We start from the raw sequence: 27,194 nt of genomic DNA on the forward strand, positions 1-27,194 counted from the left end.
TTACTTGTACAAAATCAATATTCCCTTTTCAATTTTTTTTAAATAGATTTAGCTCATAGCCAACATGTGTTTCATCCATGGTAAGTAGTGCGGGAAAGGTTTCTGAGGATAGAAATTAAAAACCAAACACACCTAAACTGTTTAATTTCAAATATTACTTTGAACTTGCATCAAGCAGTGGAACACCGAAAACAGTGGATGTTGTGCAATGCATTTTAATATGAAATATCAATATAATGTTGTGACTTTTGTATGTTCTAATATTGTGGATCCTAATGTTTAAATGAGTTACCTCCTGTTACTTTCTGCACGTTCCCACATCTGTATTTGGTGTCTTTGATTTCTGGACTTATAACTATAATTTTAACTGCATTGGAAAATTGTTTCAACTTATGGCCTCATTACAATGTCGGACACCCTTGTGGAAAGTGACCGCCCAAACATAATCGGTGGTTTCGACTGCAGTATTAGAATGCGACCACCCACAGTGCAGTTGGAAACATCCATTCTACAATAGCAGCTTGTGCAGCAGGTGAAAAAGGCCCACAGCACAAGCTCCCATTGTAAAATGGATGTTTTAAAAACATCCCTGCAGCATGTGACTGGCACTTCATGGTACCTGCCACATGGTGCAGGATGTTAGTGCCCCCTAGGTACCATAGCAGAGGGCCAAGGGGGAAAGGGGCCCTGTTAGGGGCCCCCAAAGTCACTTTCCGACAGCCGTTTCATGTCGAAAAGGCCAACATGGAAAGGCTGTGGGAAATTGACATTGTAATTCAAATGCTGGCTCCACTGTCATTCATGGGATTACAATTCTGCTCCTCTTCTGATGGGCTGTGTGAGTCCATCATAAGAGGAGCGGAATTCACACGGGTTTCCCTCCAACCCCCATCATAATATTACGGCGGTCAGAGGGAAATCCCCGATGTTGGGCAGAAAGCCTCAGACAGTCTGTTGTATGGCTTTTCGCCTGACATCGAAATAAGGCCCTATATAGTTTATCTCAATTACCTTGATAATTATGTCTGTAAAATATCGGTCTATTAAGATAGAAATTACAAGATGAAGTTACTATTGCACAGCAAACTGTCTCTGATATGGGGAGAAGGAGGGTGCATCAGTTGCACTTTATGGCCCTGATTACAAGTTAGATGTACTTACTGCAAAGATACTGCATATTAAAGATTCTGACCAGTATGACCACACTTGACTATGGTTATTATGAGCTAATCTCCACAAAATGGGAAATAAATATGCAAAGCCAGTTTATCGCGTTGGAATCCCACACAGAATTTTCAAATTTGTGGGGATTAATGCTCACATTTAACACTTGCTCTAGTTCGGTGCTAAATTTGAGTTGGACTGCCGGGCAGTGGAGTACCGTAGACCGCTGGAGACCCCACGGTGTGCTCAGCATAGTACCCTGGCCTGATAGCTCCTGAATGAATCTGGAGGGGGGGTCCTCTAGGTACCTTGCAGGGGGGGGGCTCAAGTTTCATTACCCTAATGCTGCTGAGAGTTGTGAAGGAAGCGGGTTGATTTTGGGTGGCATGAGGCAGAGAAAGAAGCAAGCAGACTTGGGTGGAGGAGGAGTATTGCATGCTCTCTTATGCTGTAGTACAGAGTTGTCAGAGACAGGGATGTCAGGGATGGGCTGCTCTTCCATACCAAGCCTGAAGCTCGGTGAATTTTCCAAGGGGTCTGGTCTTCCTAGACCGGGCAAAAATTCAATTGACAGATCACTGGATCACTTATAATTGAGTTGAGTGGTCTCCCATTTGAGAATATCACTTCATTCAGCTCATAATTGAGGCATGTATGTCAAATTTTGCATACCTCAGTACTGCCTTGTACTCGACCGCCACTTTAGTTCTCCAGTCCTGTCTTCAGAAGTCGTATTGGGTTAGGTAAAAGAATGTGTGAGAGAAGTTGGGTTGTTGGTTGAGGGGAGTTAAACCCTACTCAGGCAACAGCCACAATACTTGTCAGGCTGAATCACAAAAAGTCACTGAATTAACCTGTGCTTAACACTCTGATAGCTTGGTATAAAAGCAGTCAGGCTTAGCTTAGAGGCATTAAGTACAGTATTTAGGCAGCAGTAATACAGCGAAAACACAACACAAGAAAAGTCTCACAACAATTTAGAAAAATAGAGTCCATTTTAATAAATTATTTGACACCAAAATGACAAAGTTTAAAGTGAAAAATAGCATAAAAGATCAAAGTCACTTAAGATCAGGGTAGAGTTTAAATATATGGCCAACTGCAAAGCAGCACGGTTCAGACACAAGTTGAATGGGCCCAGACTTCACTTCCTTCAGACTGCAAAGAATTTTGAAAGAAAAATGTATGAGAAGGTAAAGTTCAGCGGGGCAAAGCAGCCTGCCATGTCAGAGGAGAAGGCGTCATAGTCGGGAGCCTGTGGATGAAGTTGCAGTGAGGATTTCTACGTTCAGACTTAGTCTCTTTTTTTTGGCAGTACAAAGGCTCCAGCAGTACAAAACTGCAGGCCATAGCTGATAATGGCTCTTCGAGGCCTGATGACCCTTTTGCCCAGGAGCCGCTGAACAGGATTCACTGCTGCAGAGAGCAACGTAGTGGGAGCTGCCGTGAAGTCAGGCCGATCGAAGATGAACCTTTGGTGGCTCGGCTAGCGGGTACATCTCTATCTTCTTTTAGTTCTCACACCACTTTTTTTTGGCAGTCCTAAGTTTTAGCTTTGGGCTATCTGGGCAACTTTAGCACCACTTCCAAGGTCCAGAGCTGGAGGGGCCCCACCTGAAGGGCCAGGACTTACTTAGGCTGGGTCCAGGTGGGGGGTTCAAGATGGTTGAAGCCTTTTCTGTCCCTGAGGCTCTGATCAGGAGGCCAGCCAGATAGCCATTGGAGTCACTTTGGAGGTCTTGGGTTCAAGCAGAAAAGCAGGTCTCAAGCAGCAGGACAGTCATCTGAGGACACAGGACAGGCTTTGGGCAGCAGGGCAGTCCTCATGGTGCATCAGGGCAGCCCTCTGAAGTTCACAGCGAGCCACAGGAAGCAAGGCAGTTCTCTGAGAGTCCTTCTGCAGGGCCAGAAGTGACTTGAAGAGTGGGTTTGAACCTATTTTACCTAGTGCCTCCTTTAAAGTGAAAGAAACGTCTGGAGTCTTCCTCTGCAGAACTGCCTGAAATTTACTGCCTCCATGCCTGGTCCCAGTCTGTCTGCAGGCACAATAGGCTAGTATGAAGTTCTTTGTGTGAGAACTGAGATACAGTCTCTGAAATGCAAGTGGGGCTGTGCATATACTGCCTGAGATGGCCCATCCACACATCACCTAGTCCTTCTATTATGTTGCTGTCGGGGAGGAATATACAAAGGCCATCTGACAACTACACCTAGTCATGTGACCCAGGAAACAGGTTGAAGGCACCAACCAAGGGCAACAAAATGGCAATTTTCTAAATGTTGCAAAAAGAACAGATGATGGACGTAACAGTGAACAAATCAAAAATGCACCCACAGTTACAGATCTGGGTTAAATCCATCTTTTATTACATGCTAGCCATTCCAGTTTAGACCCAGCCACGTGCAAATCAGTCTTAACCCTGCTCCCCATGGGAACAGTCCAGCCCGAACTGCCAGGCCAGATCCTCCCTGGACCAGAAACAAGCATCCTGGGGGCAATTTTAGGGTATCACCACTCATCAGCCTGACTCGCTTCTAAAAGTGGCATTTAAAGAATTGTGGATTAAAATCTGACTTTACCATCTGGAGATTTTTATATTGCACTTTCTTAGACACCAAACATTAGATTTTTGCCTGCTCCTAAATTAACATTACCACTTATTTAAGTTAATAAGGTAACCCAATGTTATGTGATGGGAGAGCTAGGCCTCACAGCAGTGAAAACTATTTTGTGAATTTGTTACTACCAGGACATGTAAAACTTCAAAGTACATGCCCAACTTTTTAGTTACAATGTACCCTGCCCTATGGGTAGTCAAGAGCCTACCTTAGGGGTGACTTATGTTTAATGAAAAGGTAGCATTAGGATTGGCAAAGAGATTATTTTGCAACGTGAAATTGGCAGTTTAAAACTAAATACAGTCTGAAGTGCCAGGCCTGAGACATGTTGTAAATGGCTACTTAAGTGGGTGGCACAATAAGTGCTGCTGGTCTACTAGTGGCATATAATGTACCATCCCTGGGTATATGGTATACCTCTTTACCAGGGATGTATAAGCAAATTAGAGATGCCATTTAGGAGTAAGCCAATCTTACCATGTTTTAGGGAGTGAGCACAAGCATTTTAACACTAGTTAACAGTGGTAAATTGCACGGAGTCCTAAGGCCAACAAAAACAAATTCTGCAAAATTAGGAGGAGACTAGGCAAAACGTTTGGGGATATACCACCCTAAGCCTAACAGGTCTAACAGTGTGTTATGGATATATTTTTAAACATAAATTTGGAATTGTGTAACAATGTTGTTGTACTTTATACTCTTCAGTGAGGATGAAGGTCCACCTATAAGAATAATAGGATAATGTAATTTCCGATGTGTGAGTTATTAATTAATACATTTTGGGAGGTCATTTTTGGCTAACAAAACCATATTTAAAAACTCACGGTTTTAATATCATCATGAGAAAAGTACAATACTGAAACTTTTCATTGAACATATAAAACTTACTTTCAAAGATTTTGCAGTGCATAATCACTTTATGTACTAGATTCTTCTTTGTGAGACAGTATTAACTGACTGATCAGAAGTGTGAGTATGCAGCTTGGGCATCATTTTTCCCTCATAGATAAAAGCTTGCATTTGGTCAAACAGAAATGAGAACGAAGATAGTACACACACTCAGATGTCCTGGACATTCGTTTATAAGAGAAGCCATTATTAGCTCAACCATAATAAATCATAAAAACAGCCTAGACTTGGGTCACAAGTGGCCTGAAAACTCTAATGGACCCTGTAATGGGCGATAATGATCCTCACTGAATTTACTAGTAAATATGTTTCACAGAGATTGCGGCTGCTCAATGCACTGAAACATTGATTCCTGCATGTCATTCCTCCAAAACTTGTAATCCCCTTTAGTCTTCTACCCCTGGATTTACCTGGATCCCACAGTAACTCGGAGGTAGTTAAATAAGACGGTATTAATTGGGGCACTTGTAATCGAGCCCTTAGTTGGCTGAATTACGTTTAAGGGTATTCTAAGCACTTGTTTGGATGATTTGAAGCTAAAAAGCAGGTGCCTATCAGGAGAAATTTCTATATTCACGTCTACCCTGCCTTGATCTATGGTGAAAACCCTTAATATTTATCATCTGAAGATAGTCGTGGGGATTTATTCTTTTGTAATCCATGATATGATGGGAGAGAATGAGAAGACGCACAGCAATTTGAAAATCAATCCCACAGGTATATGCAGCTGCATACATTTTCCATGCGTAGAATAATGTGTTTTCGGCATACTACACAAGGTGGACATAGAAGAAAGAGTTTACACTTGATACATACTTTGGGCTATCTTCATGCAGGTAAGGACTTGTGTAAAACTTTACATTGGAAAATCCCCATTTTCACCATCTGTTCACAGGAATAACTTACTGGTGGAAAAATTGCTTTGTTAATTTCCCCAAAATAGGACCAGTTTGCACATATTAAGCAGAAGCTCTTCAATTGCAGCTTTATGACAGGGACATTCTCAAATTTACGTGCAAAATTAAAAATAAATATTACGTCTGGGAAAGTTTAATTTTCAGAACATATGCAGTTCACTTATGATAAGCAAATAATTGGCAGTGTCAGCGTAACCCCAGTGGAAACTATATGAGATTGGGGAGAGTCCTTGCATTAAAAACCAAGCCAATGATATAAGGGTTATTAGCAAATAACTCTTTACTTTGTGAGTTGAAAGCAATTTATCATCCTACTTCTTTTAAACAAAGATTTCGAATATATATTATATTATAAAGCTGTATTATCAGAGTGATGTCTTTACCTCTTTTCAATTTTTCTAGGAATACTTGTGTTTTTCATTGGCATGGCGATCAACATTCACAGCGATCACATTCTTCGGAACTTAAGACAACCTGGAGAGGAAACCTATAAAATACCACAAGGTGATCATAGTACTTTTATTAATAACAAAAAAAGTATTTTGCCAACTGCTTACTATTGTATTTTTTTGACATAGAAACTACATTACCTCTAATATGTCCTTTAAGGAGTAGTTCCACATAAGAAGTATTTATATTTTATTTTTTTCAGGGTAAGTTTAAAAGCTGTGAGTTAACACTTGCCCACCACAATTTTTATCCCTACTTGCTGTTCTCTGGCTCAATTCCAGTGGAAGACTAGCACATGTTACTTTGTTAGTTTATGTGGAACCTTCACATAAGGATAACAAAATACACACCCCACAGCTAAAGAATATACATTGGAAAAAATAAAATTACTGAATGATTCTGGTATTGTGTGCATATACCTTAAAAGTGCATGCACATCATTTTTATCTGGTATTTGTTGCATATGTGTTGCCGTGGACACCAAAGAATGCAGGAATGCATCTGCATATTGCCTTTGATAAATGCACTTCAGCAGTGCTTGTCAGTATCATGTTAACATTTAAAGGGACCTTACACTTAATTATTTGATTATCCCTTTATCGTCATAATTAGGGGCTGATGTAAATTACACTTTATAGCATTCATTCTTATAGTTGGCTGGAAAGTTGACGAAGTCAAGATTACACGGTTTCAGTAGTGAGTGTTTGTGGCAAAACATTCTAAGACGTAAGGTGGCATTTTATACGTTGCAGTTGTGTCTACACTTTTTTTTGTCCGTGAAAGGTGCATACAAGATGGGTACATGTGGAAACAGATCCTTAGAGAAAAATCAACTTACATGATGAAAGTAAACTACATTATTAAATGCCAGTCAGAAAGGGCCTCCTTTGTTTCTCGAGCTATGTTCATCTTTGTATTAAGTGCTTCTATGGTAAAATAAAACTGAATTAAAAGATTTTTTTTTATATCAATAGGAGGCTTTTTCAATTATGTGTCTGGGGCAAACTTCCTTGGTGAGATTGTGGAATGGTTTGGCTACGCTATAGCAACTTGGACCTTGCCAGCATTTTCGTTTGCATTCTTCACTCTGTGTTCAATTGGGCCACGGGCTTACCACCATCACAAGTAAGTACATCCAGTCAGTTGTGTGTCAGGATATTGAGCACAAAAGCATTGTCCTACCAAATTATCATAGCAAAAATATTGATCAAAATATTGTGAAGGTGAAGTATATGTGGATAAGTAAAGACTTAATATGCTTACTACCACACACACATGCATACACATTCACTGAATGATGTTATAATGAAGTATAGAAGAAAGACATAAAGGTGTATTAAAAATTAAAAATGATCTAAGAAATTCACTGAAAAAAAAAAAGGTTAAAGGACATTAGAGTTAGGTGAAAGTTCAGTCATACCGTGACATTTGAAACCCAGAAAGACACTGAAATTCACCAGTTTTAGTTCAGAGAGCTAACTATATACCATGCAACCCACCATGCACTGCTTGTGACCTCACATATTACATTATTAATGAAATGACATGGTCATTCACATCATTGATGACATCACTGATGGTATCTCAAGTTAAATCATTGATGGCATCGCAGACGATATCGCTGATGACATCCAATGAGTTTGACAGTTTGCTACACACTTATGAAATTTAAAGTTATATATATTAAAGTACATCTAGAGCAAACTTTGTTTACCTCTCGTGCTTCTAATGAGTGTAAGTTTTTGCAAAATGTTCCTGAAGAGGCTTTGGGTGTCTGGGGGGAATGGGCTCTCCATGAAGGCTTTTGTATAAGGCAAAGGGTGTGCATAGTAGGGGCTTTGCCATCTTATGGAGCTTGGGTATTGGTTTCTGAAGGGAAAGGGCTCTTCTTAAAAAGTGTTTTCACCCCCCTTTTCCCGCCTCTGTTGCCCCCGCAGCCCCTCCTCCCTGCCACTTCCCGCTCCCACCTCCCAGCTGTGCTTCCCTCCCCCTTCCCTATTTAATGGACGCCGCTGCTCTGGTTTTTGAGCAGGACCTCTGACCTCCTAGCCAGAGTCCCTGCTCTTCACCCCATCAGCCCCGCTGTTGTGCTGCCTGCCGCTGCCCCCTTCACCTCTCTCCTGGTAGGTGTTCAAGTTGTCTGTCTACGTGTTTTGTGCCCGGTATTGTCTTTTTGTCTGTCTTTTTTTTTATTGTATGTGTCTTTTTCTGTATTTCTGTTTATTTTGCCTGTTTATTTGTACTGTACCTCTGCCCTTTGTCTCTGTCCTCTGGTTTTACCACCCTTTTCCGTCCGCTGCTGGTGCGTCCTCGGCCTCTGCCGTTTCCCGCTCCTGCCACCCAGCTGCACTTCCCTATTTAATGATGGCCGCTGCTCGAGTGTTTGAGCAGGACCTTTGACCTCCTGGCCAGACTCCCTGCTCTTCGTCCCAGCAGCTCCACTGTTGTGCCGCCTGCCGGTGTCCCCTTCACCTCTCTCCTGGTAGGTATTCGAGTTGTCTGTCTGCGTGTTTTGTGCCCGGTATTTGCTTTTTGTCTGTCTTTTTTATTGCGTCTTGTATCTGTCTTGTTCGAGGCATATGAGCTGTAGATTGTATACTTTAGCATAGATCGCCTTCTGGTCTTTTTCTGTATTTCAGTTTATTTTGCCTATTTATTTGTATTGTATCTGTGCCCTTTGTCTCTGTCCTCCACTCTCGCCGCCCTTTAACTACAGCTGCTGCCCCACGGCCCCTGCCGTTCCCGCCTCTCAGCTGCACTTCCCTCCCCCTTCCCTATTTAATGGCGGCCACTGCTAAGGTGTTTGAGCAGGACCTCTTACCTCCTGGCCAGAGTCCCTGCTCTTTGCCCCAGCAGCTCCACTGTTGTGCTGCCTGCCGCTGCCCCCTTCACCTCTCTCCTGGTAGGTGTTCAAGTTGTCTGTCCACGTGTTTTGTGCCGGGTATTGTCTTTTTGTCTGTTTTTTTATAGCTCCTTGTATCTGTCTTTTTCTGTATTTCTGTTTATTTTGCCTGTTTATTTGTGTTGTACCTTTGCCCCTTGTCTCTGTCCTCTGTTTTTGCTGCCATTTTCCTGCTGCTGCTGCCCCCGCGGCCCCTCAATCCGTGCCCTTTCCCGCTCCCAGCTGCACTTCCCTCCCCTTCTTTATTTCATGTCGGCCGCTGCGCCACCAGCGTGCTGAAGGCGTGCCAAAGGAAAGCCGGGTCTGAGCCTGTCCGTGACCCGACCTCGACCAGTGCCATGGACCCTGGTTCTCCGGCCACCCACCGCCACGACTCAGATGCCCTCCTCACACTCAACCACTGAAGGAACAACAACTGCCAGCTGTCTTCGCCGAACATCACCCATGAACACCACCCACGGCCAGTTCTCCTGCTGACACTGCCATCAAACCGTCACCAACCTCCACACCCCCACGAACGCCAGCACCCCTGAAGCCCTGAGGTGCATCTTCCTCAACGTGCGCTTCGTGCACAGACATGCTGTAGAGATCTGGGACCACCTCGACACCCTCAAGCCAGACATCGCCTTCCCCACAGAAACTTGGACTAACTCCACCTCCGTCCCCGACATCGCCGCCACCTTCCCAGACGGATACAAGATCTAGAGAAAGGACCGCCCCAACCACGCGGGAGGAGGACTTGCCATCGCATACAAGAGCTCCCTCCAACTCACCACCTCCAGCACAAGCGACAGCCTACCCACTTCCAAACACCTCCATTTTCAGATCCAGACCAGCCCCCGAACGACCCTACAAGGCACCCTCACCTACAGAGCTCCTGGACCTCGAACCGCATTCACCACTACCATCACTGACCTCATCACGCCCCACGCCATCACCTCCTAGGACTGCATACTCATCGGAGACCTCAACTTTCACCTCGACAACCTCAGCAACCCCAACTCCGCCACCCCCCTGGACAACCTCACCAACCTCGGATTGAAACAACTCGTCATCACCCCCACCGACAAAGCAGGACACACCATCGACCCCATCTTCACAGGAGGTAACAACATCCACTTCAGCTACACCACACAAACCCATTGGACGGACCACCACTGCGTACACTTCTACGTCGAGAAACCCACCACCCCCAAACCTGCACCCCGCCCGCCTCGAAGAAACTAGAGCAAGATCACAGAGGAGCACCTCAACTCCACCCTGAACTGCGATGCTCCCCTCCACCTTGACCGACGCCAACTTCGCAGCCACAGAACTTCACAGATGGATCACCAACTGCACAGATGAGCTTGCACCCCTCCGCAACTCTGACAGACAGCACCCCAAGAAGGCCACCTGGTTCACCGCCATCCTCCAAGAGTCCAGGCGCACCTGCAGACGTCTCGATAAGAATTGGAAAAACAGCAAATCCTCGGAAGGCCGCGCCACTTACAAGAACGCCATGACAGAATACCACCAACTCATCAGATCCACCAGGAGGAGCTTCATCCAGAACACGATCCTCGCCAACTCCAGCAACTCTAAGGAACTCTTCAGCATCATCCAGGAATTCACCAAACCCCCCAGCGAAACCACAGACATCACTTCCACCCAGAAACTCTGCAACAAACTCGGCTCTTACTTCCATCTGAAAATCAAGTCCTTCTTCAACTTCAAGGAACAGACACCCGACTCTGAAACCACTCCCTCCCCCAGCAACGCCAGCCAGCCCACCATCTCCTCCTGGACCCCAGTCACCACTGAAGACACAGCATCGACCATAAAAGGCATTCACTCAGGAGCCCCCACAGACCCTGCCCTCCACACATCTTCCACAGACCTGACGCCGCTATCACACCAAAGCTACGATGCACCAAAAACGGCAACTTTGAAACCGGCACATTCTCCGACAATTGGAAACGCATCGAAGTCAAGCCTTGACCCCTCCCAATCTCGATTCAGCAGCAATGACAGCACCGAGACCGCTCTACTCGCCCCTACAGATGACATCAGCACTCTCCTCGACCTAGGCACACCACAGCCCTGATCCTACTTGACCTCCCTGCAGCCTTCAATACCGTCTCCCACCGCACACTCACCGCCAGACTCCACGACGCCGACATACAGGGAACCACCATCGACTGGCTCCGCTCCTTCCTTACCAGCAGAACCCAAAGAATCAGACTTCCACCCTTCAGCTACGAACCCACAGAGTTAAACTGCGGAGTACCCCAAGGATCATCGCTCAGCCCTACACTCTTCAACATCTACATGGCCAACCTCACCGCCATCGTCAGACAGCACGGACTCAGCATAGTATCCTACGCTGACAACACCCAGCTCATCCTCTCCCTCACCAGGGACCCCATCACCACTAGACTCAGCTTCCAGGAAGGGACGAAGGACGTCGCATCATGGATGAGTAGCAGCTGCCTTAAGCTCAACTCGCAGAAGACAGAAGTCCTCGTCCTCGGACCCTGTCCCTCTGCATGGGACTACACCTGGTGGCCCAACGCCCTTTGCAGCCCCCCCCCAACCCCACAGACCACTCCCGGAACCTCAGCATCATACTTGACTCCTCCCTCTCCATGACCCGACAGATCAACGCCATCTCCTCCACCTGTTTCAACACCCTTGGCATCCTTCACGAAAGACCGTCACCCACGCACTCATAACCAGCAGACTAGAGTACAGAAACTCCTTCTACACCGGGATCAACAAATCTCTACTCTGCAAACTCCCGACAGAACACTGTAGTCAGACTTGTCCTTGGCATCCACGAACACAAACACCGGACTCCAATGTCTCAATGAAAGAATCTCCTTCCACGTACCCAAGAGAAACCTCCGATCCGCTGACCTTGCCCTCGCCAAAGTCCCGCGCATCCACAGAGCAAGAACGGGTGGACGAGCCTTCTCCTACATCGCGGCTAAGACCTGGAACGTGCTCATGATCGACATCAGATGTGCCCCCACTCTGCACATCTTCGGGAAGACCTTCAAGACCTGCCTCTTCGATTGACCGGAGCAGCTCCCCCCAGCACCTTAAGACCCTCACTGGTGAGTCGCACTTCACAATTCCCCGATTGATTGATTGTAAGTGTGTACAGAGCTAAAATAATTTTTGCAAGGACGAAACATTTTTGTGTGCATGTTGTCATCATTGTAGTAGTTTTATATATGTAGTGATAGCAATAAGTTTGGCTAAATCAAAAGATGCAGCTGCTGCAAATCTATTTCAGAAATGCTCATGACAATTGATCTTCTCTTTCAATGTTTTAAATAATACTAGAAAAGTGTTGGCTATTGTATTATGGATACTGACTCATCGTCCCTGGGTCACCCTATTGCAGTAAACACATATCCCTTCAATAAAACTTAACAAGTTCAAAATGTTTGAAACATGGGTGAGTTTTAAGTATTTCTCATCAGCAGCAGCTGCGCACAGAGGTGTGGCTATCTTTATCTCGAAGGGCTTCACCACACAGATACATACGTTACAACTTCAGCATCATCTCCACCAATGTTAACCTAGTAAGCATCCATATCAAAACTGTGACAACCCAGAACCCTTCCTCACACTTGTACATTTGCTTATGCTGAATACAGTGGAGAAAGTCATAGTTGGGGATTTCAAATATTCACAAAATCCCACCATGGGTACTACGAAGCCGGGTATGAAACAGATTAAACCAAAAATAGCCAGAAAAGTTAACCAATTTTAGACAAGTGTCAGACTGTAGACCATTGGAGTGCGTACTTACCCAAGCATTTTCCATAGACTTCTTTAGAGAAGGCTACAGACAAAGAACGCTGAACAGAATTATACCATCTTGCTTCCACTGGAATCAGACTCCTGCTGGAGTAAAAGCTCTGGCTGCAAGCAACATGAGAAAAATGCTTCTGCCAGCCATAATAAAAGCCCCAGGGACTTAGACTCCTGTCCTGAAAAGAAAAAGAAAAATAGTATAAGGGGCAGGTTAGGGATATCCTGACCCCCTAGCCCCAATGGAGTCTAGACAAGGCTACAGCCTGAACTGCTGAACGTAATTACACCAAATTTAGCAAAAAGGTAGCTCTTGGTTTAGAAAGCAACCTCTTTGTTAAATGGTGTAAATCTGTTCAGTAGTTCCTGAGAAATTCATATATAAAAAGATATTAGTATCTGGTGACCGTGGTGGATCTGCGAACGCTCCCGATCACAAGCCTGACTCTGATTGGCTGCCAACACTTCAAATCAGAAAGTGTTGGCAGCCAACTTGTGACTCGGTTGAACAGAGTTACAAGAAAAAAGGTAAAGAAAAGGGGGCAGTTAGGAACGCCCTTTTTAAAACATTTTGTCAGGATTCGCGTAGGTTGCACGAATCGCGCCGTTTTTTTTTTTTTTTTAACGAAGTGCGGTCTCCCATGCTTCGTTTAATTAAGCTCCTGGGTGGGCCAGGTCCCACGGGCAATGGTGTAATATGTAGCCGGGGCCCGGGGTGGCCACACCTCCCCGGGGTCATTTTAATGATATCCGGGGGGGGGGGGCCCCACAGCCCCGGGGATTGCCACCTCCGTAGGACTTTAAAAAAAAAAGGCATGGGGGCCTCCTGCCTAACCCTCACACTGCCCCGGGGCCTGCCACCTCTCTCGGGCTTTAAACTTTAAATGTGGGGGAGCGCATCCCTCACCCCAGGGACCACCACAATCCCTGGCTTTTTTTTTTATTAAAAAGTTGTGAGGGGGGCTCCTGCCCTCTCCACACTGCCCCAGGGACCACCACATCCCGGGGCATATATTATGTAAATGCGGGGGCCGTTGCGGACCCCAACCCGGGGGCCACCAACTTCCCAGGGCTTTAAATGTGATAGAGGGGGGCCGCTCAGCTCCCCTCGAGGGGACCTCCATGGCCCCAGGTCCGGCTCCAGCAATGTCCCGAGGTGTCCACCCCTGGGATATTGCAGTTTGCTATGGCAGGGTGGGAGCTCCCGCCCTGCTATAGCAAACTTTAGCTTCATGGCAGCGAGAGCAGGAAAACTGTCTTGCTTCCATGAAGCGAAGCAGATTTGCTTTTGGGCAAAGGAAACTGCATGTTTGCAGCTCCCTTTGTCCAAAATCAATGCTGGCTCCTGCAGGAGGCAGGGATCCGTCAGGGACCGTGGGGGCACTGGGGCTCCCCCCACGGACCCTAACGTGAGGCCAAGCCCCGTGTGATGGGGTCCCCAAGGCCAAAAATAGCCCGGGGTGGGCCACTCGGCCCCCCTCCCTTTATTTAAAAAACAAACTGGAACGGGCAGGCCCCGGAGGATTCCTCTTTCTGCATTTCTCTTGCTTCTTTCTGCACCTTTCTTCCTCTTGCTGCACCTCTCTTGCCTCTTCCTGCACCCCCTATGCCTCTCTGCACCTCTCTTGCCTCTTTTTGTACTTCTCTTGCCTCTTTCTGTACCTATGTTGTTTCTTTTTGCACTTCTCAGCTTCTTTCCGTACCTCTCTTGCTACTTTCTGCACCCCTCTTGCCTCTTTCTGCACCTCTCTTGCCTCTTTCCACACCCCTGTTCCCTCTTTCTGCACCTCTCTTGCCTGTTTCTGTAACTCCCTTGCATCTTTCTGCAGTTCTGTTGCCTCCTTCTGCACCTCTGTTGCTTCTTTTTGCACTTATCTTGCCTCTTTCTGTACCCCTCTTGCCTGTTTCTGCACCTCACTTGCCTCTTTCTGCACCTATCTTGCCTCTTTCTGCACCTCACCTGCCTCTTTCTGCACTTCTTTTGCTTTTTTCTGAACCTCTCTTGTTTCTTTTTTTCAACTCTTGTCTCTTTCATCACTTTTCTTGCTTTTTTCTGCACATCTCTTGCTTCTTTCAGCACTTCTCTTGCCTCTTTCTGCACTTCCTTTGCCTCTTTCCACACCCCTATTCTTTCTTTCTGCACCTCTCTTTCCTCTTTCTGCACCCCGGTTCCCTCCTTCTGCACCTCTCTTTCCTCTTTCTGCACCTCTCTTGCCTTTTTCTGCACTTCTCTTTCTTCTTTCTGCACCTGTTACTTCTTTCTGCACTTTTCTTGCCTTCTTCTGTATCTCCATTGCTTTTTCAGCACATCTCTTGCTTTTTTCTTTACTTCTCTTGCCACTTTCTGTAATCAAATGGGAAATGCAAGCTGTCAAGTTCAAAGGTCTGCGTGCTGTCCTGACTGAGGTATATGTCTACTTGTACATGTATTCTCACATGTGTTATGGATCTGAAGATGGTAGCTTAAAAAGTGGGTAGCTTCTCCTATAGGTGGTCAAATGTTCTCAGTTGTGCTCTGTCATTCAATTGCACAGGCAGACATTTCTTATGTATATAGGTGTTATAGAACCCCTCAAATATACTATTGAATACCCATGTGCCCTGTCTTATGAGCAGAAAGAAATACATACACCGTCTTGCACACAAGTGTACAGAGTATGCTGTTTGAAACATGGGTATTCAAGTATTTGTATGTTTATTTTTATGTAACATGTCACTAGGTAAAAGTACAGACACGCGTGCATACCTTCACAAACTTGGTGAGACTTACAACGGTGATATGGTTATGATTGCTTTTTTACATTTGGTAGGCGTAACATTCTGAGCAGTCAATGAATAGTGAACCTTCAAGAGAAAAGTGATGTTTAAGATATCTTGGGAGAAGGATTAGTGATTAGGCTGCTTCGTATGAGTCTGTGGAAAGGTATAGTTGAAGTAGGCCTCTTTCTGCACCTCTCTTGCCTCTTTCTGCAACTCTCTTGCTTCTTTTTGCACCTTTTTTCCTCTTTCTGCACATAGTTAGAAATTAGCATTTAAAAAATCTTAGAAATTCACAGAAAAAAACCAGAAGTTTCAGGGACGTCATAGTTAGTAATTAGCATTTAAAAAACCTTAGAAATTCACTAAAAAACAGGTTTCAGTGATGTTATAGTTAGGAATTAACATTCAAGAAATCTTAGATATTTACTGAAAAAAAACACAGGTTTCAGGGACGTTATAGTTAGGCTTACATTTCACTCGTACAAAACCAGAGAAATTAAGCCGTTATAGTTAGCTCAGCTTACTATAACTCGCGCTCCCGCAATGCACTGCTGATGATGTCACATATTACATCAGTCAGTGGCATCACTGATGACATCTCAAATGACATCACTCATGACATCACATCCATCTAACTTCAAAGCTAAATTAGGTGCCACATATCGAAATGGCACTAACCTCATTAGTACAACAAACGGCCCACCTAAGTAAAATTCACAAAAATACAGCACTAGAAATTTAGAATACTAAAATACTTGGGGGAACTCTCTATGGTGCCGAATTATGGGGTATTGGAAATACAAATTCACTCACTGTTGTAGAGAATCGGTTTCTTCGCTCAATGTTAAACCTCCCCTCTAGTATCCCCTTGATTCCCATGTTTATGGACCTGGGTCAAAAATTACTATCGCATAAGTTGGGCCATAAGCAGCTAATGTTTTGGCACCGCTTGTAGTTGGTAAATGAGCTCAACCCATATAGAGCAGAGGCGATTGATCTCTTGAAGCAACCCTAGGCCGAATCTATACCGTGGTTCAGCTCTCTGAAGAATTTACTGGAGAGCCTTTGGATGGAGGAATATTGGTACACTCCTGAAAGATTGTGTTCTATCCCAAGATGTAGGGTCAAAGAGATCTATTGAAACACTATTTTGGTGAAGGAGATGACCAAACCGGTGGACACCTTGAGCATAGATTTTATTAATTTATAAGTTGCCCCATTCTATGAGGAAACAATTGATGAAATTGCACCTCCACTGGCATGCAAATTGTTTATCCAATTTCGTTTTAAAATCCTACCCACCAAACTGTTTTGTAAAAAGTGGAGTAACAAAACCACCACAGATGACCAGTGTCCTGCATGCAAGACAAGAATCAATAGTCCACTTGTTATTTTTCTGCCCCAAATATAGAACCTTGCGGGGCAAATGGATTGTGCCGTTGTGTAAATTGATTGGACCTGGTTAATACTTGGAGGTTATGTGAAGTTTAGCTACTGACACTCGCAGGGTGGTTGATTTTGGCCTGGCAAAAGTATGGTATGCATTATGGATCCAACATTCTAAATGTGTTATATAGTTTTTAATCTAAACACACAAAAAAGAGAGAAGGACTAATAAAATGGACATTAACCCAATTTCGGTTGAAAATGTTCTGTTCCTACCCTATCCACTTTGTGGATATAGTCAATTAAGGAGAAACAATACAGACGAAAAATCAAAAGATTTTTTAGTGCTGCTCTCACCCACTATGCAGTGGCATGCTTCATCATAGGGTCGCTGCAGACCTCCAGGCGCACACCAACGCACTGGACGGAGCGCTGTGTTTTTTTATGGTGAGGGAGAAAAAGAAAGGAAAGTTTGTGAAAGGGAAGAGTATTCCCTAAAAAAGGGATCTCTAGTGCAGAAAGACAGAAGAGTAAAACTGTCTAAGGGGATACCTTTGCAATACCTTTATTCTTGGTTCCCCTTGACAGGATTAAATATAATGCGATCTGGGAATATGAAGGAGGGGTAATTGCCCCTAAATCCCCAGTGCAAGTACCAACATGTTTCAGCCTTCTAATTTTGCCCTCATGGGTCAGAGGCCTTCTTCAGATTGTAGATCCCTTGAATAGTATGGTCCCGACCAAAATTTGATCTTTCTCTATAAAAGCAATTTTTGTAAAATGTAAAGTCCACCTTATGCTTTATCTGTAAAGGAGACAAAACACAAAGGTCATGTTCGCTTCATTTCCAAAAAACACTATCATATATTTTCAGTTTTCCCATCTTGAATGCACCTCTGTGTTGCATCCATATCTAACCCATAAAAACATGCGAGTAGTCATGCCATTACATGTTCTAGGACACCTGTGAGGTTTGCGGACACTACAATCCCAAGCCCATTTACAGATTTTTTTGGCCAAGTGTTCCTGTTTTTTTAAAAAAACAACCATAAATCAAAGCGTGTGATGCCAAAGTTCTTACCCGAGTTTACAAGTAATTCTCTAAACCCGGGACCGTCGTGAAAACGCCGCCTTATTGTCACACTCTATATAAGGAAGCACAAATTCAAAATCAGTTTTTCTATTGGATCCAAATGGAATTTAGCAGTAATTCCCAATTCGGATCTTATTTTTTCAGTAGAGTGACCCCATTCCTCTTCATCCCGAATAACACGTGAAATTGTTTTCTAGTCATCCTAGTAGTTCTATTTACGTATGCTTAGTTGACAATAGAATATTAAATTCAAAGGTCCTGCCATGACCCTTCTGTCATAAAGCCTCAAGGTGGTATAATGTCATTAATATCAAAGGGAGATTTCCTTTTCCTATCCTCTCCACTGTTTGCCCCCCACTGCTAAGGGATGTAATGCGGCACCCCCGTTGCTCCCAGCTTACTTTGTCAAAGAACGGCGTTCATCGATTATCCCCATCTCAGGTCCTCTGATGATTGCTTGTCCTTGCTGAGACTTCCTTTTGACCTGTTTCCACTCGCTCTCGTGACCCGCATCCTGTTCCGGCTATTACACTAGTGAGCAACTAAACCTCTGTAGTGTGTGCGAAGCTTCAGTCAGATGCTGCGGCCATATTGGAATTCCCACATTATTTGTGCTTTATGGGCTAAGAATACACACCTTGTTCCAGATGTCTTGAGTTATAGCCGCCATATTGGAAACCCTGCATTACCTATTTCCTAAACGTGTAATCATTCTGTACTCGAAAGATAACTTTCAAATTAAAAGTCAGTGTATAACCAATTGAAACTAGCTCCCCATGATACTCGGGGAGAATGGATCATTAAGGATAATTGTGAGATTAAATACATTCTAAAGTTCCCTGGGCATAATCAAGGGGCAAGGATGTGATAGTATATCGAAAAATAAATCTCTTGTTAATCTCTAAACTGACTTTTAATTTGAAAGGCATCGTCGGAGGACCCGTGATCCCATTCACAACCCTGAGCTCCGTGGTCACTCACCTCGGCAACTGCATGGTCAAATCTGTACAATTGCATGTGTTGTATGAATCCTATACATTACAATCGCTACATAGTGATCCATGCTTTTTCTCGCTTCATTCGTTTATTGTTTAAGCGTTTAGCATTCCCCTAATGAGGGGCCCCTTTCAGACCAAAATGCATTGGGATGAACAATAATGTTGGAGCAACTATTTGCCTCACCTAAGGATTTCCCTTCTTTGTTGACAACGTGTAAACAAAAGGTTTGCCATGCAGAATGTATGACGATTGAATAAATTCTATTATTTTTTTTTTAAATCTTTTTATTAACTTTGCTCATGGTCACAGGCAGAATACAACCAACGTTGCAATGCATAGTGAGTAATTCCTGTGCATGGTACCCAGAGCTAACCAAAGGCACACTCATAACTGACCCCCCACCCCCCTCCGGGCACCCCGAAACCTCTTCCACGGTCCCCACACCCTTTGCCACTTTTTCGCACAGCCCCTGGCCTTATATATGGTTTCTTCACCCAATCCAAGTCCCTGAGACATTGATCCCACTGCGGTGGCTCCTGTGCCCCCCAGCAACTGGCAATGTTACGTTTCGCTACCCCGGCCGCCAGTGCAAGCTAGATTTCGTGATACCTGGACCAGTCTGTGGGGCCTTTGATCATGAGAAGAAGCCATTTGGGCTCCACTGGTACCGGCGAGCCCACCACGCCCGACATTGTTTGCGCTACCTTCGTCCAAAAGGGTTTTATGTTCGGGCAGTCCCAGAGGATATGATAAAATGACCCCTCCTCCTGACATCCCCGCGAGCATAATGGGGACAGTCTCCTGCCCCATGTGAAAAGTTGAGTACGCGGGTAATACACCAAATGCAGGATTTTAAGCTGCACGAGACAGAACCTTACCCGAATGGCCACCTCGCGTGGGCTTTGCAAGGCATCCTGCCAGTCGTCATCCTCGAGGCGACCAATATCTCCCTCCCATCTCTCCCCGAGGGACACAAGTGGGTCAGGCATGTTGTTAATGAGTTTACGATAAATAGTAGCCGTAGGCCTGCCGAGGATGGGATCCAGCAAAAGCCTGTCCTCCATGGGAGAATACTCTGGGATGGAAGCGTCAGGGCTCACATGGGATCGCAGGGCATGCATAAGGCGAAGGTAATGAAACCGCTGGGACTCGTGCATTCGGAATTCTTGTTGGAGGTACTCGAAGGATCTGGGGGCATCTCTTTTCCAGACGTCACCTAGATATTCTATCCCAATTAATTTCCAGCCCTTAAAGCCCACAAGTCCCTTAACCTCTAGCAAGTGATCCCCCACCCACAGAGGGGTGCTCCCGGTCAGGGTACCAGCCCACCCCAGGAAGCGATTCGCCTCCCGCCAGCACTGTAGTACCACCCCCCCGTATGCGATGGCAAATCTCCACGCCAACGACGCGAATAGAGGAGCGGCTCACAAGTACCTCCCGGCATAACATACCTGTCTACCCGATAGGCAGGTTCTGAGCTTGGCGCATATACTTAACAAAAAAGGGGGGGGGACAAGTGGGCTTTAAAAGGTCCTACATACATGCCCATAATAATCAAAACAAGAAAGAGTATGTAGTTCCTAAAGAGAGTCTTGAGCAGGTAAAGAGCCAAAATAACTATTACTACGGAAGTAGTCCAACTGATATTACAAGGGGATAGGGAAATTCCCTTGTTTGGAACTAGGGCCCTCACACACCCAGCCAGCTAGGTGTCATGCTTCATCATTGGGCCTGCTCCTCGTCGGGTCGGCGCTGCAATACCCGACGGGCACCCAATGTGGGGCTCTTTGGCGGAGATCTTTTGTTCCACGCCGTATGGTGTAGTGGGGGTGAGGGGCCCAATGTGAGTAGATGTGGTGAATAAGTGTGTGCGGTGATTAAAAAAGGTAAGGGAATCCAATAAGAGACCTTTATTCAGATAGGTTCCCAGCCTCATTAAAATAAAGGTCGAGTGGCGTATATGTGACTGTGATAAATAAAAATATTTACGCTCTACTCGTAATTATACAGGTCAACATGTTTCTTGCCTTGCTCGTCAGGAGGATCGAATGGCAATTCTTCAGGACCAAATAACATACATCTGCACATCATGGCGAGGTGGAAGCACCTACCTCCCAAATAATCAAACTGTGGGAGAAGTGACCACAATGATGGAGGACGACCTAAAGAAGAGCAACAATAACATATTTGTATATATCGTTGTAGACATAGTAATAGTAACGACTCTCTCAACACTGCAATTACAAGGTGTTAATAACAATGACCCTTGGTAAGAGCATTCATGCTTCACATTGTTGCAAAACGAAAGTGCCAATGTTTCTTGAAAGGCTTACAGTGAGATCATAATGAAAGACTTAAAAACAGGACTCAAACTCGTCAAGAGGATAGTGGCAAATGGACTCACCTACAATTGTAGGATTCATACCTCAGCAGTTGCCAGCGGGTCATAGGACACCTATCATGTAGTGTCCTATAGGGGCAAAATAGTGAAGAAATCACCAATTAGTTGAAAGCACACCTGGATTCAGGAAAATGCCTATGATAGAAAAACAAGTGGGAGGGTGGCGGGGAGGGCAGCGTAATGCAAGTGAAACTCCAAAACATGGGCAGAGTCAAACAAAGCCCCCAAACTAGTCGGAGCACCATCACGGACCCTGTCAATGACTTGTACAGGAACACCACTATGAGGGGTTCCAGGGTAAAGGGTGCGGGAGCATCATATCCCTGTGTAGCGGCTCGTACTGGTGGTGGTTAACTAATGGTTCAAGGCACTCGCTTACCGCTATATTCAGCCGCCTCTCACCCAAAGCCAGCACCTCAGTGATATTACAACGGCGGCCGGAACCGCTCGTAAATGAATACAGGCTCACCTGATCAGAAATGGATCCTACTGTGAGACCTACCCCACCGCCGGTGGAACCGGATGGCTACAGTCAGCTTCAGTGTGTGTCTCTATAACCACCGGCGCTAAAATGCAGGCGGGGCCAGCCTCGAAAGGGTAACTGCACGTGATCTCGCCTGCAACTAGGGACACCATGGGCTCACACGCGGGGTTAACCGTGTCCGCCATCTTTAAATGGTGTAAAACCCAGTCGGGCATATAAATTACCTGTTTTGCAGTGTCCTAGATACAGAGCTAAGAATGGAACAGGGTTCCAACCCAATAATAAAATAGAAAACAGGCAAACAAAAGAATTAGCGATTGCGTAGTTGCCAAAGAAGCATAGTATCAATTAACAGTCTATTAAAAAAGTGTTAGGTAAATACACTGTAGTAGGTGTGTACTGCTGTTCGCTGAGGATGTTTAAAGTGTCAGGTGGAAAAGGAACAAAACTAATTGCTGTATCAGGAGTTAAAAAATCCAAAGGCCACTAAAACCAGGACTAAGAAAAAGTGCACCTCAATGTGTGTGCAGACTAGGTGAATGCTACATCAAAGAGGAATAAAAAATATATATACATTTTATATATATTAGATAAAAACAATGGGCCAGAAGAGGCAATTTGCATCTTTGGTAACCTGATGAAGTCCCACGGGGGTAACCCGTGCATATATTTAACAAAAAAGGGGGGGGGACAAGTGGGCTTTAAAAGGTCCTACATACATGCCCATAATAATCAAAACAAGAAAGAGTATGTAGTTCCTAAAGAGAGTCTTGAGCAGGTAAGAGAGCCAAAATAACTATTACTACGGAAGTAGTCCAACTGATATTACAAGGGGATAGGGAAATTCCCTTGTTTGGAACTAGGGCCCTCACACACTCAGCCAGCTAGGTGTCATGCTTCATCATTGGGCCTACTCCTCGTCGGGTCGGCGCTGCAATACCCGACGGGCACCCAATGTGGGGCTCTTTGGCGGAGATCTTTTGTTCCACGCCGTATGGTGTAGTGGGGGTGAGGGGCCCAATGTGAGTAGATGTGGTGAATAAGTGTGTGCAGTGATTAAAAAAGGTAAGGGAAGCCAATAAGAGACCTTTATTCAGATAGGTTCCCTGCCTCATTAAAATAAAGGTCGAGTGGCGTATATGTGACTGTGATAAATAAAAATATTTACGCTCTACTCGTAATTATACAGGTCAACATGTTTCTTGCCTTGCTCGTCAGGAGGATCGAATGGCAATTCTTCAGGACCAAATAACATACATCTGCACATCATGGCGAGGTGGAAGCACCTACCTCCCAAATAATCAAACTGTGGGAGAAGTGACCACAATGATGGAGGACGACCTAAAGAAGAGCAACAATAACATATTTGTATATATCGTTGTAGACATAGTAATAGTAACGACTCTCTCAACACTGCAATTATAAGGTGTTAATAACAATGACCCTTGGTAAGAGCATTCATGCTTCACATTGTTGCAAAACGAAAGTGCCAATGTTTCTTGAAAGGCTTACAGTGAGATCATAATGAAAGACTTAAAAACAGGACTCAAACTCGTCAAGAGGATAGTGGCAAATGGACTCACCTACAATTGTAGGAGTCATACCTCAGCAGTTGGCAGCGGGTCATAGGACACCTATCATGTAGTGTCCTATAGGGGCAAAATAGTGAAGAAATCACCAATTAGTTGAAAGCACACCTGGATTCAGGAAAATGCCTATGATAGAAAAACAAGTGGGAGGGTGGCGGGGAGAGCAGCGTAATGCAAGTGAAACTCCAAAACATGGGCAGAGTCAAACAAAGCCCCCAAACTAGTCGGAGCACCGGAGAACCATCACGGACCCTGTCAATGACTTGTACAGGAACACCACTATGAGGGGTTCCAGGGTAAAGGGTGCGGGAGCATCATATCCCTGTGTAGCGGCTCGTACTGGTGGTGGTTAACTAATGGTTCAAGGCACTCGCTTACCGCTATATTCAGCCGCCTCTCACCCAAAGCCAACACCTCAGTGATATTACAACGGCGGCCGGAACCGCTCGTAAATGAATACAGGCTCACCTGATCAGAAATGGATCCTACTGTGAGACCTACACCACCGCCGGTGGAACCGGATGGCTACAGTCAGCTTCAGTGTGTGTCTCTATAACCACCGGCGCTAAAATGCAGGCGGGGCCAGCCTCGAAAGGGTAACTGCACGTGATCTCGCCTGCAACTAGGGACACCATGGGCTCACACGCGGGGTTAACCGTGTCGGCCATCTTTAAATGGTGTAAAACCCAGTCGGGGCATATAAATTACCTGTTTTGCAGTGTCCTAGATACGGAGCTAAGAATGGAACAGGGTTCCAACCCAATAATAAAATAGAAAACAGGCAAACAAAAGAATTAGCGATTGCGTAGTTGCCAAAGAAGCATAGTATCAATTAACAGTCTATTAAAAAAGTGTTAGGTGAATACACTGTAGTAGGTGTGTACTGCTGTTCGCTGAGGATGTTTAAAGTGTCAGGTGGAAAAGGAACAAAACTAATTGCTGTATCAGGAGTTAAAAAATCCAAAGGCCACTAAAACCAGGACTAAGAAAGAGTGCACCTCAATGTGTGTGCAGACAAGGTGAATGCTACATCAAAGAGGAATAAAATATATATATACATTTTATATATATTAGATAAAAACAATGGGCCAGAAGAGGCAATTTGCATCTTTGGTAACCTGATGAAGTCCCACGGGGGTAACCCGTGCATATACTTAACAAAAAAGGGGGGGGGACAAGTGGGCTTTAAAAGGTCCTACATACATGCCCATAATAATCAAAACAAGAAAGAGTATGTAGTTCCTAAAGAGAGTCTTGAGCAGGTAAGAGAGCCAAAATAACTATTACTACGGAAGTAGTTCAACTGATATTACAAGGGGATAGGGAAATTCCCGTGTTTGGAACTAGGGCCCTCACACACCCAGCCAGCTAGGTGTCATGCTTCATCATTGAGCCTGCTCCTCGTCGGGTCGGCGCTGCAATACCCGACGGGCACCCAATGTGGGGCTCTTTGGCGGAGATCTTTTGTTCCACGCCGTATGGTGTAGTGGGGGTGAGGGGCCCAATGTGAGTAGATGTGGTGAATAAATGTGTGCAGTGATTAAAAAAGGTAAGGGAATCCAATAAGAGACCTTTCTTCAGATAGGTTCCCTGCCTCATTAAAATAAAGGTCGAGTGGCGTATATGTGACTGTGATAAATAAAAATATTTACGCTCTACTCGTAATTATACAGGTCAACATGTTTCTTGCCTTGCTCGTCAGGAGGATCGAATGGCAATTCTTCAGGACCAAATAATGAAACCGCTGGGACTCGTGCATTCGGAATTTTTGTTGGAGGTACTCGAAGGATCTGGGGGCATCTCTTTTCCAGACGTCACCTAGATATTCTATCCCAATTAATTTCCAGCCCTTAAAGCCCACAAGTCCCTTAACCTCTGGCAAGTGATCCCCCACCCACAGAGGGGTCCTCCCGGTCAGGGTACCAGCCCACCCCAGGAAGCGATTCGCCTCCCGCCAGCACTGTAGTACCACCCCCCGTATGCGAAGGCAAATCTCCACGCCAACGACGCGAATAGAGGAGCGGCTCACAAGTACCTCCCGGCATAACATACCTGTCTACCCGATAGGCAGGTTCTGAGCTTGGCGCATATACCCAATCATTGACCACCTGCAGTTGGGAAGCCCAGTAGTATAATTGGACGTCCGGGAGGGCCAGCCCCCCGTCATATACTCCTCTCGTGAGTTTATGCATCGCGATCCTCGGGCTACCGCCCTCCCACAGTAGCGTGCGGACCGACTGAGATATACGCCTGAACACCCCACACAGGATTGGATACGGTGTGTTCTGCAAGACGTGCAAAATCCTCGGCAGAGCCAGCATTTTGAACAGTGCAGCACGCCCGGCGAGTGTGAGAGGCAGGGACTTCCAGTGGGCCACATCAGAGGTCAGCCTCACCAAATGCAGTTCAAGATTTTTAGTTATGAATTCCACGCTATTTCTAGTAACGTAAATCCCCAAGTACCGGAAGCCTTCTGTTTCTATCGATGCCGAACATCCCTTCGGGATTCTTGGTGGCGGGCCCGAAAGGGGATAAATGAGAGACTTGGACCAATTAATTGAGAAGCCAGAGTAGCTCCCGAACAACTCAAAAAGATGTAGCGCCTGCGCGATCGAGTAGTATGGGCGGGCCGTATAAATATATACGCTCTTCCCAATTGTCATTGAGCGCCAAGCCCCAAAAAGACCTGTCCCGCCTAATCCACTGTGCTAACGGCTCGAGAGCGAGGGCAAAAAGAAGCTGGGACAAGGGACACCCCTGTCTGGTCCCCCTGCGCAGGGGGAACGTTCAGGACATCGCACCGTTCACCCTCACCCTCGCTACCGGCTGCTCATACAGTAGTCGCACCCAGCTACAAAAGACCGGGCCAAAGACCAGCTTCTGAAGCACCATAAATAAGTAGGGCCACTCGATACTATCGAAGGCCATTGATGCATCTAGGGACAACAGGGCCGTTTGAGTATCACCCACCGCCTAAGTCATGTACAGGATTCCATATAGCCTTCTCAAATTATGCCGGGTGCTCCTATGGGGCATGAAACCTGACTGGTCTACATGGATAAGGTCCGGCAAGACCGACAATAATCTCGTCGCCAAGGCCTTGGCCAAAACCTTGGCCTCCATGTTTAACAGCGAGATGGGCCGGTATGATGAGCACAGGTCCGCCGGTTTCCCAGCCTTGTGTATGACCACTATCGTAGCTTCTTGCTGATCTGGTGGGAGCCTACCCACCTCTCAGGCCTCGAGAAACATGTTGCGGGTCAATAATCACACTAGCGTGGCTCCTGTATAATTCCACAGGGATCCCATTGGACCCCTGTGCCTTCCCTGCCTGCAGGGAGTTATGGGCCTCTCCGAGTTCCGCCCCCGTTAGAGCTGAATCCAGACGGCTCGTTTGTTTCTGAGATAGAGTAGGAAGCGCGAAATCTCGCAAAAACTCCTCACAGTCCAGCTCCGACCTAGTACAGACCGGGGAGTAGACCCCCTTAAAGTAGGACGCAAATGCTTCCGCTATGGTCACGCCCGTGTCCGCCAAGGACCCGGAAGCATCCCTCACTTTCGCCACCCAGGATCACTCACGATCTCGGCGCTTAAGCCATGCCAGTATCTTCATACTCTTGTCCCCCGCATCGTAAATCCTACGTTGCATGGCCTGGGAGTTGGCCCGGGCCTCGCCCGCGACCAGTGACCGAAGTTCCTGCTGCTTCAGTGCCAGGG

The 27,194-nt window shown here is 45.6% G+C and overlaps 1 protein-coding gene across 1 annotated transcript in view; it reads left to right on the plus strand.

Annotated features, from left to right (window-relative positions):
* The window catches only part of SRD5A2 (steroid 5 alpha-reductase 2), a 487,602-nt gene that overhangs the window by 432,098 nt on the left and 28,310 nt on the right, over window positions 1–27,194 (plus strand). Inside the window, exons 3-4 of the mRNA XM_085612206.1 lie at window positions 6,012–6,113; window positions 7,034–7,184. Coding sequence (XP_085468332.1) covers window positions 6,012–6,113; window positions 7,034–7,184 — 253 coding nt within the window. The remainder of the gene's footprint in view (window positions 1–6,011; window positions 6,114–7,033; window positions 7,185–27,194) is intronic.

Source organism: Triturus cristatus, chromosome 6 (assembly GCF_964204655.1).
Source record: "Triturus cristatus chromosome 6, aTriCri1.1, whole genome shotgun sequence".
NCBI lineage: Eukaryota > Metazoa > Chordata > Amphibia > Caudata > Salamandridae > Triturus > Triturus cristatus.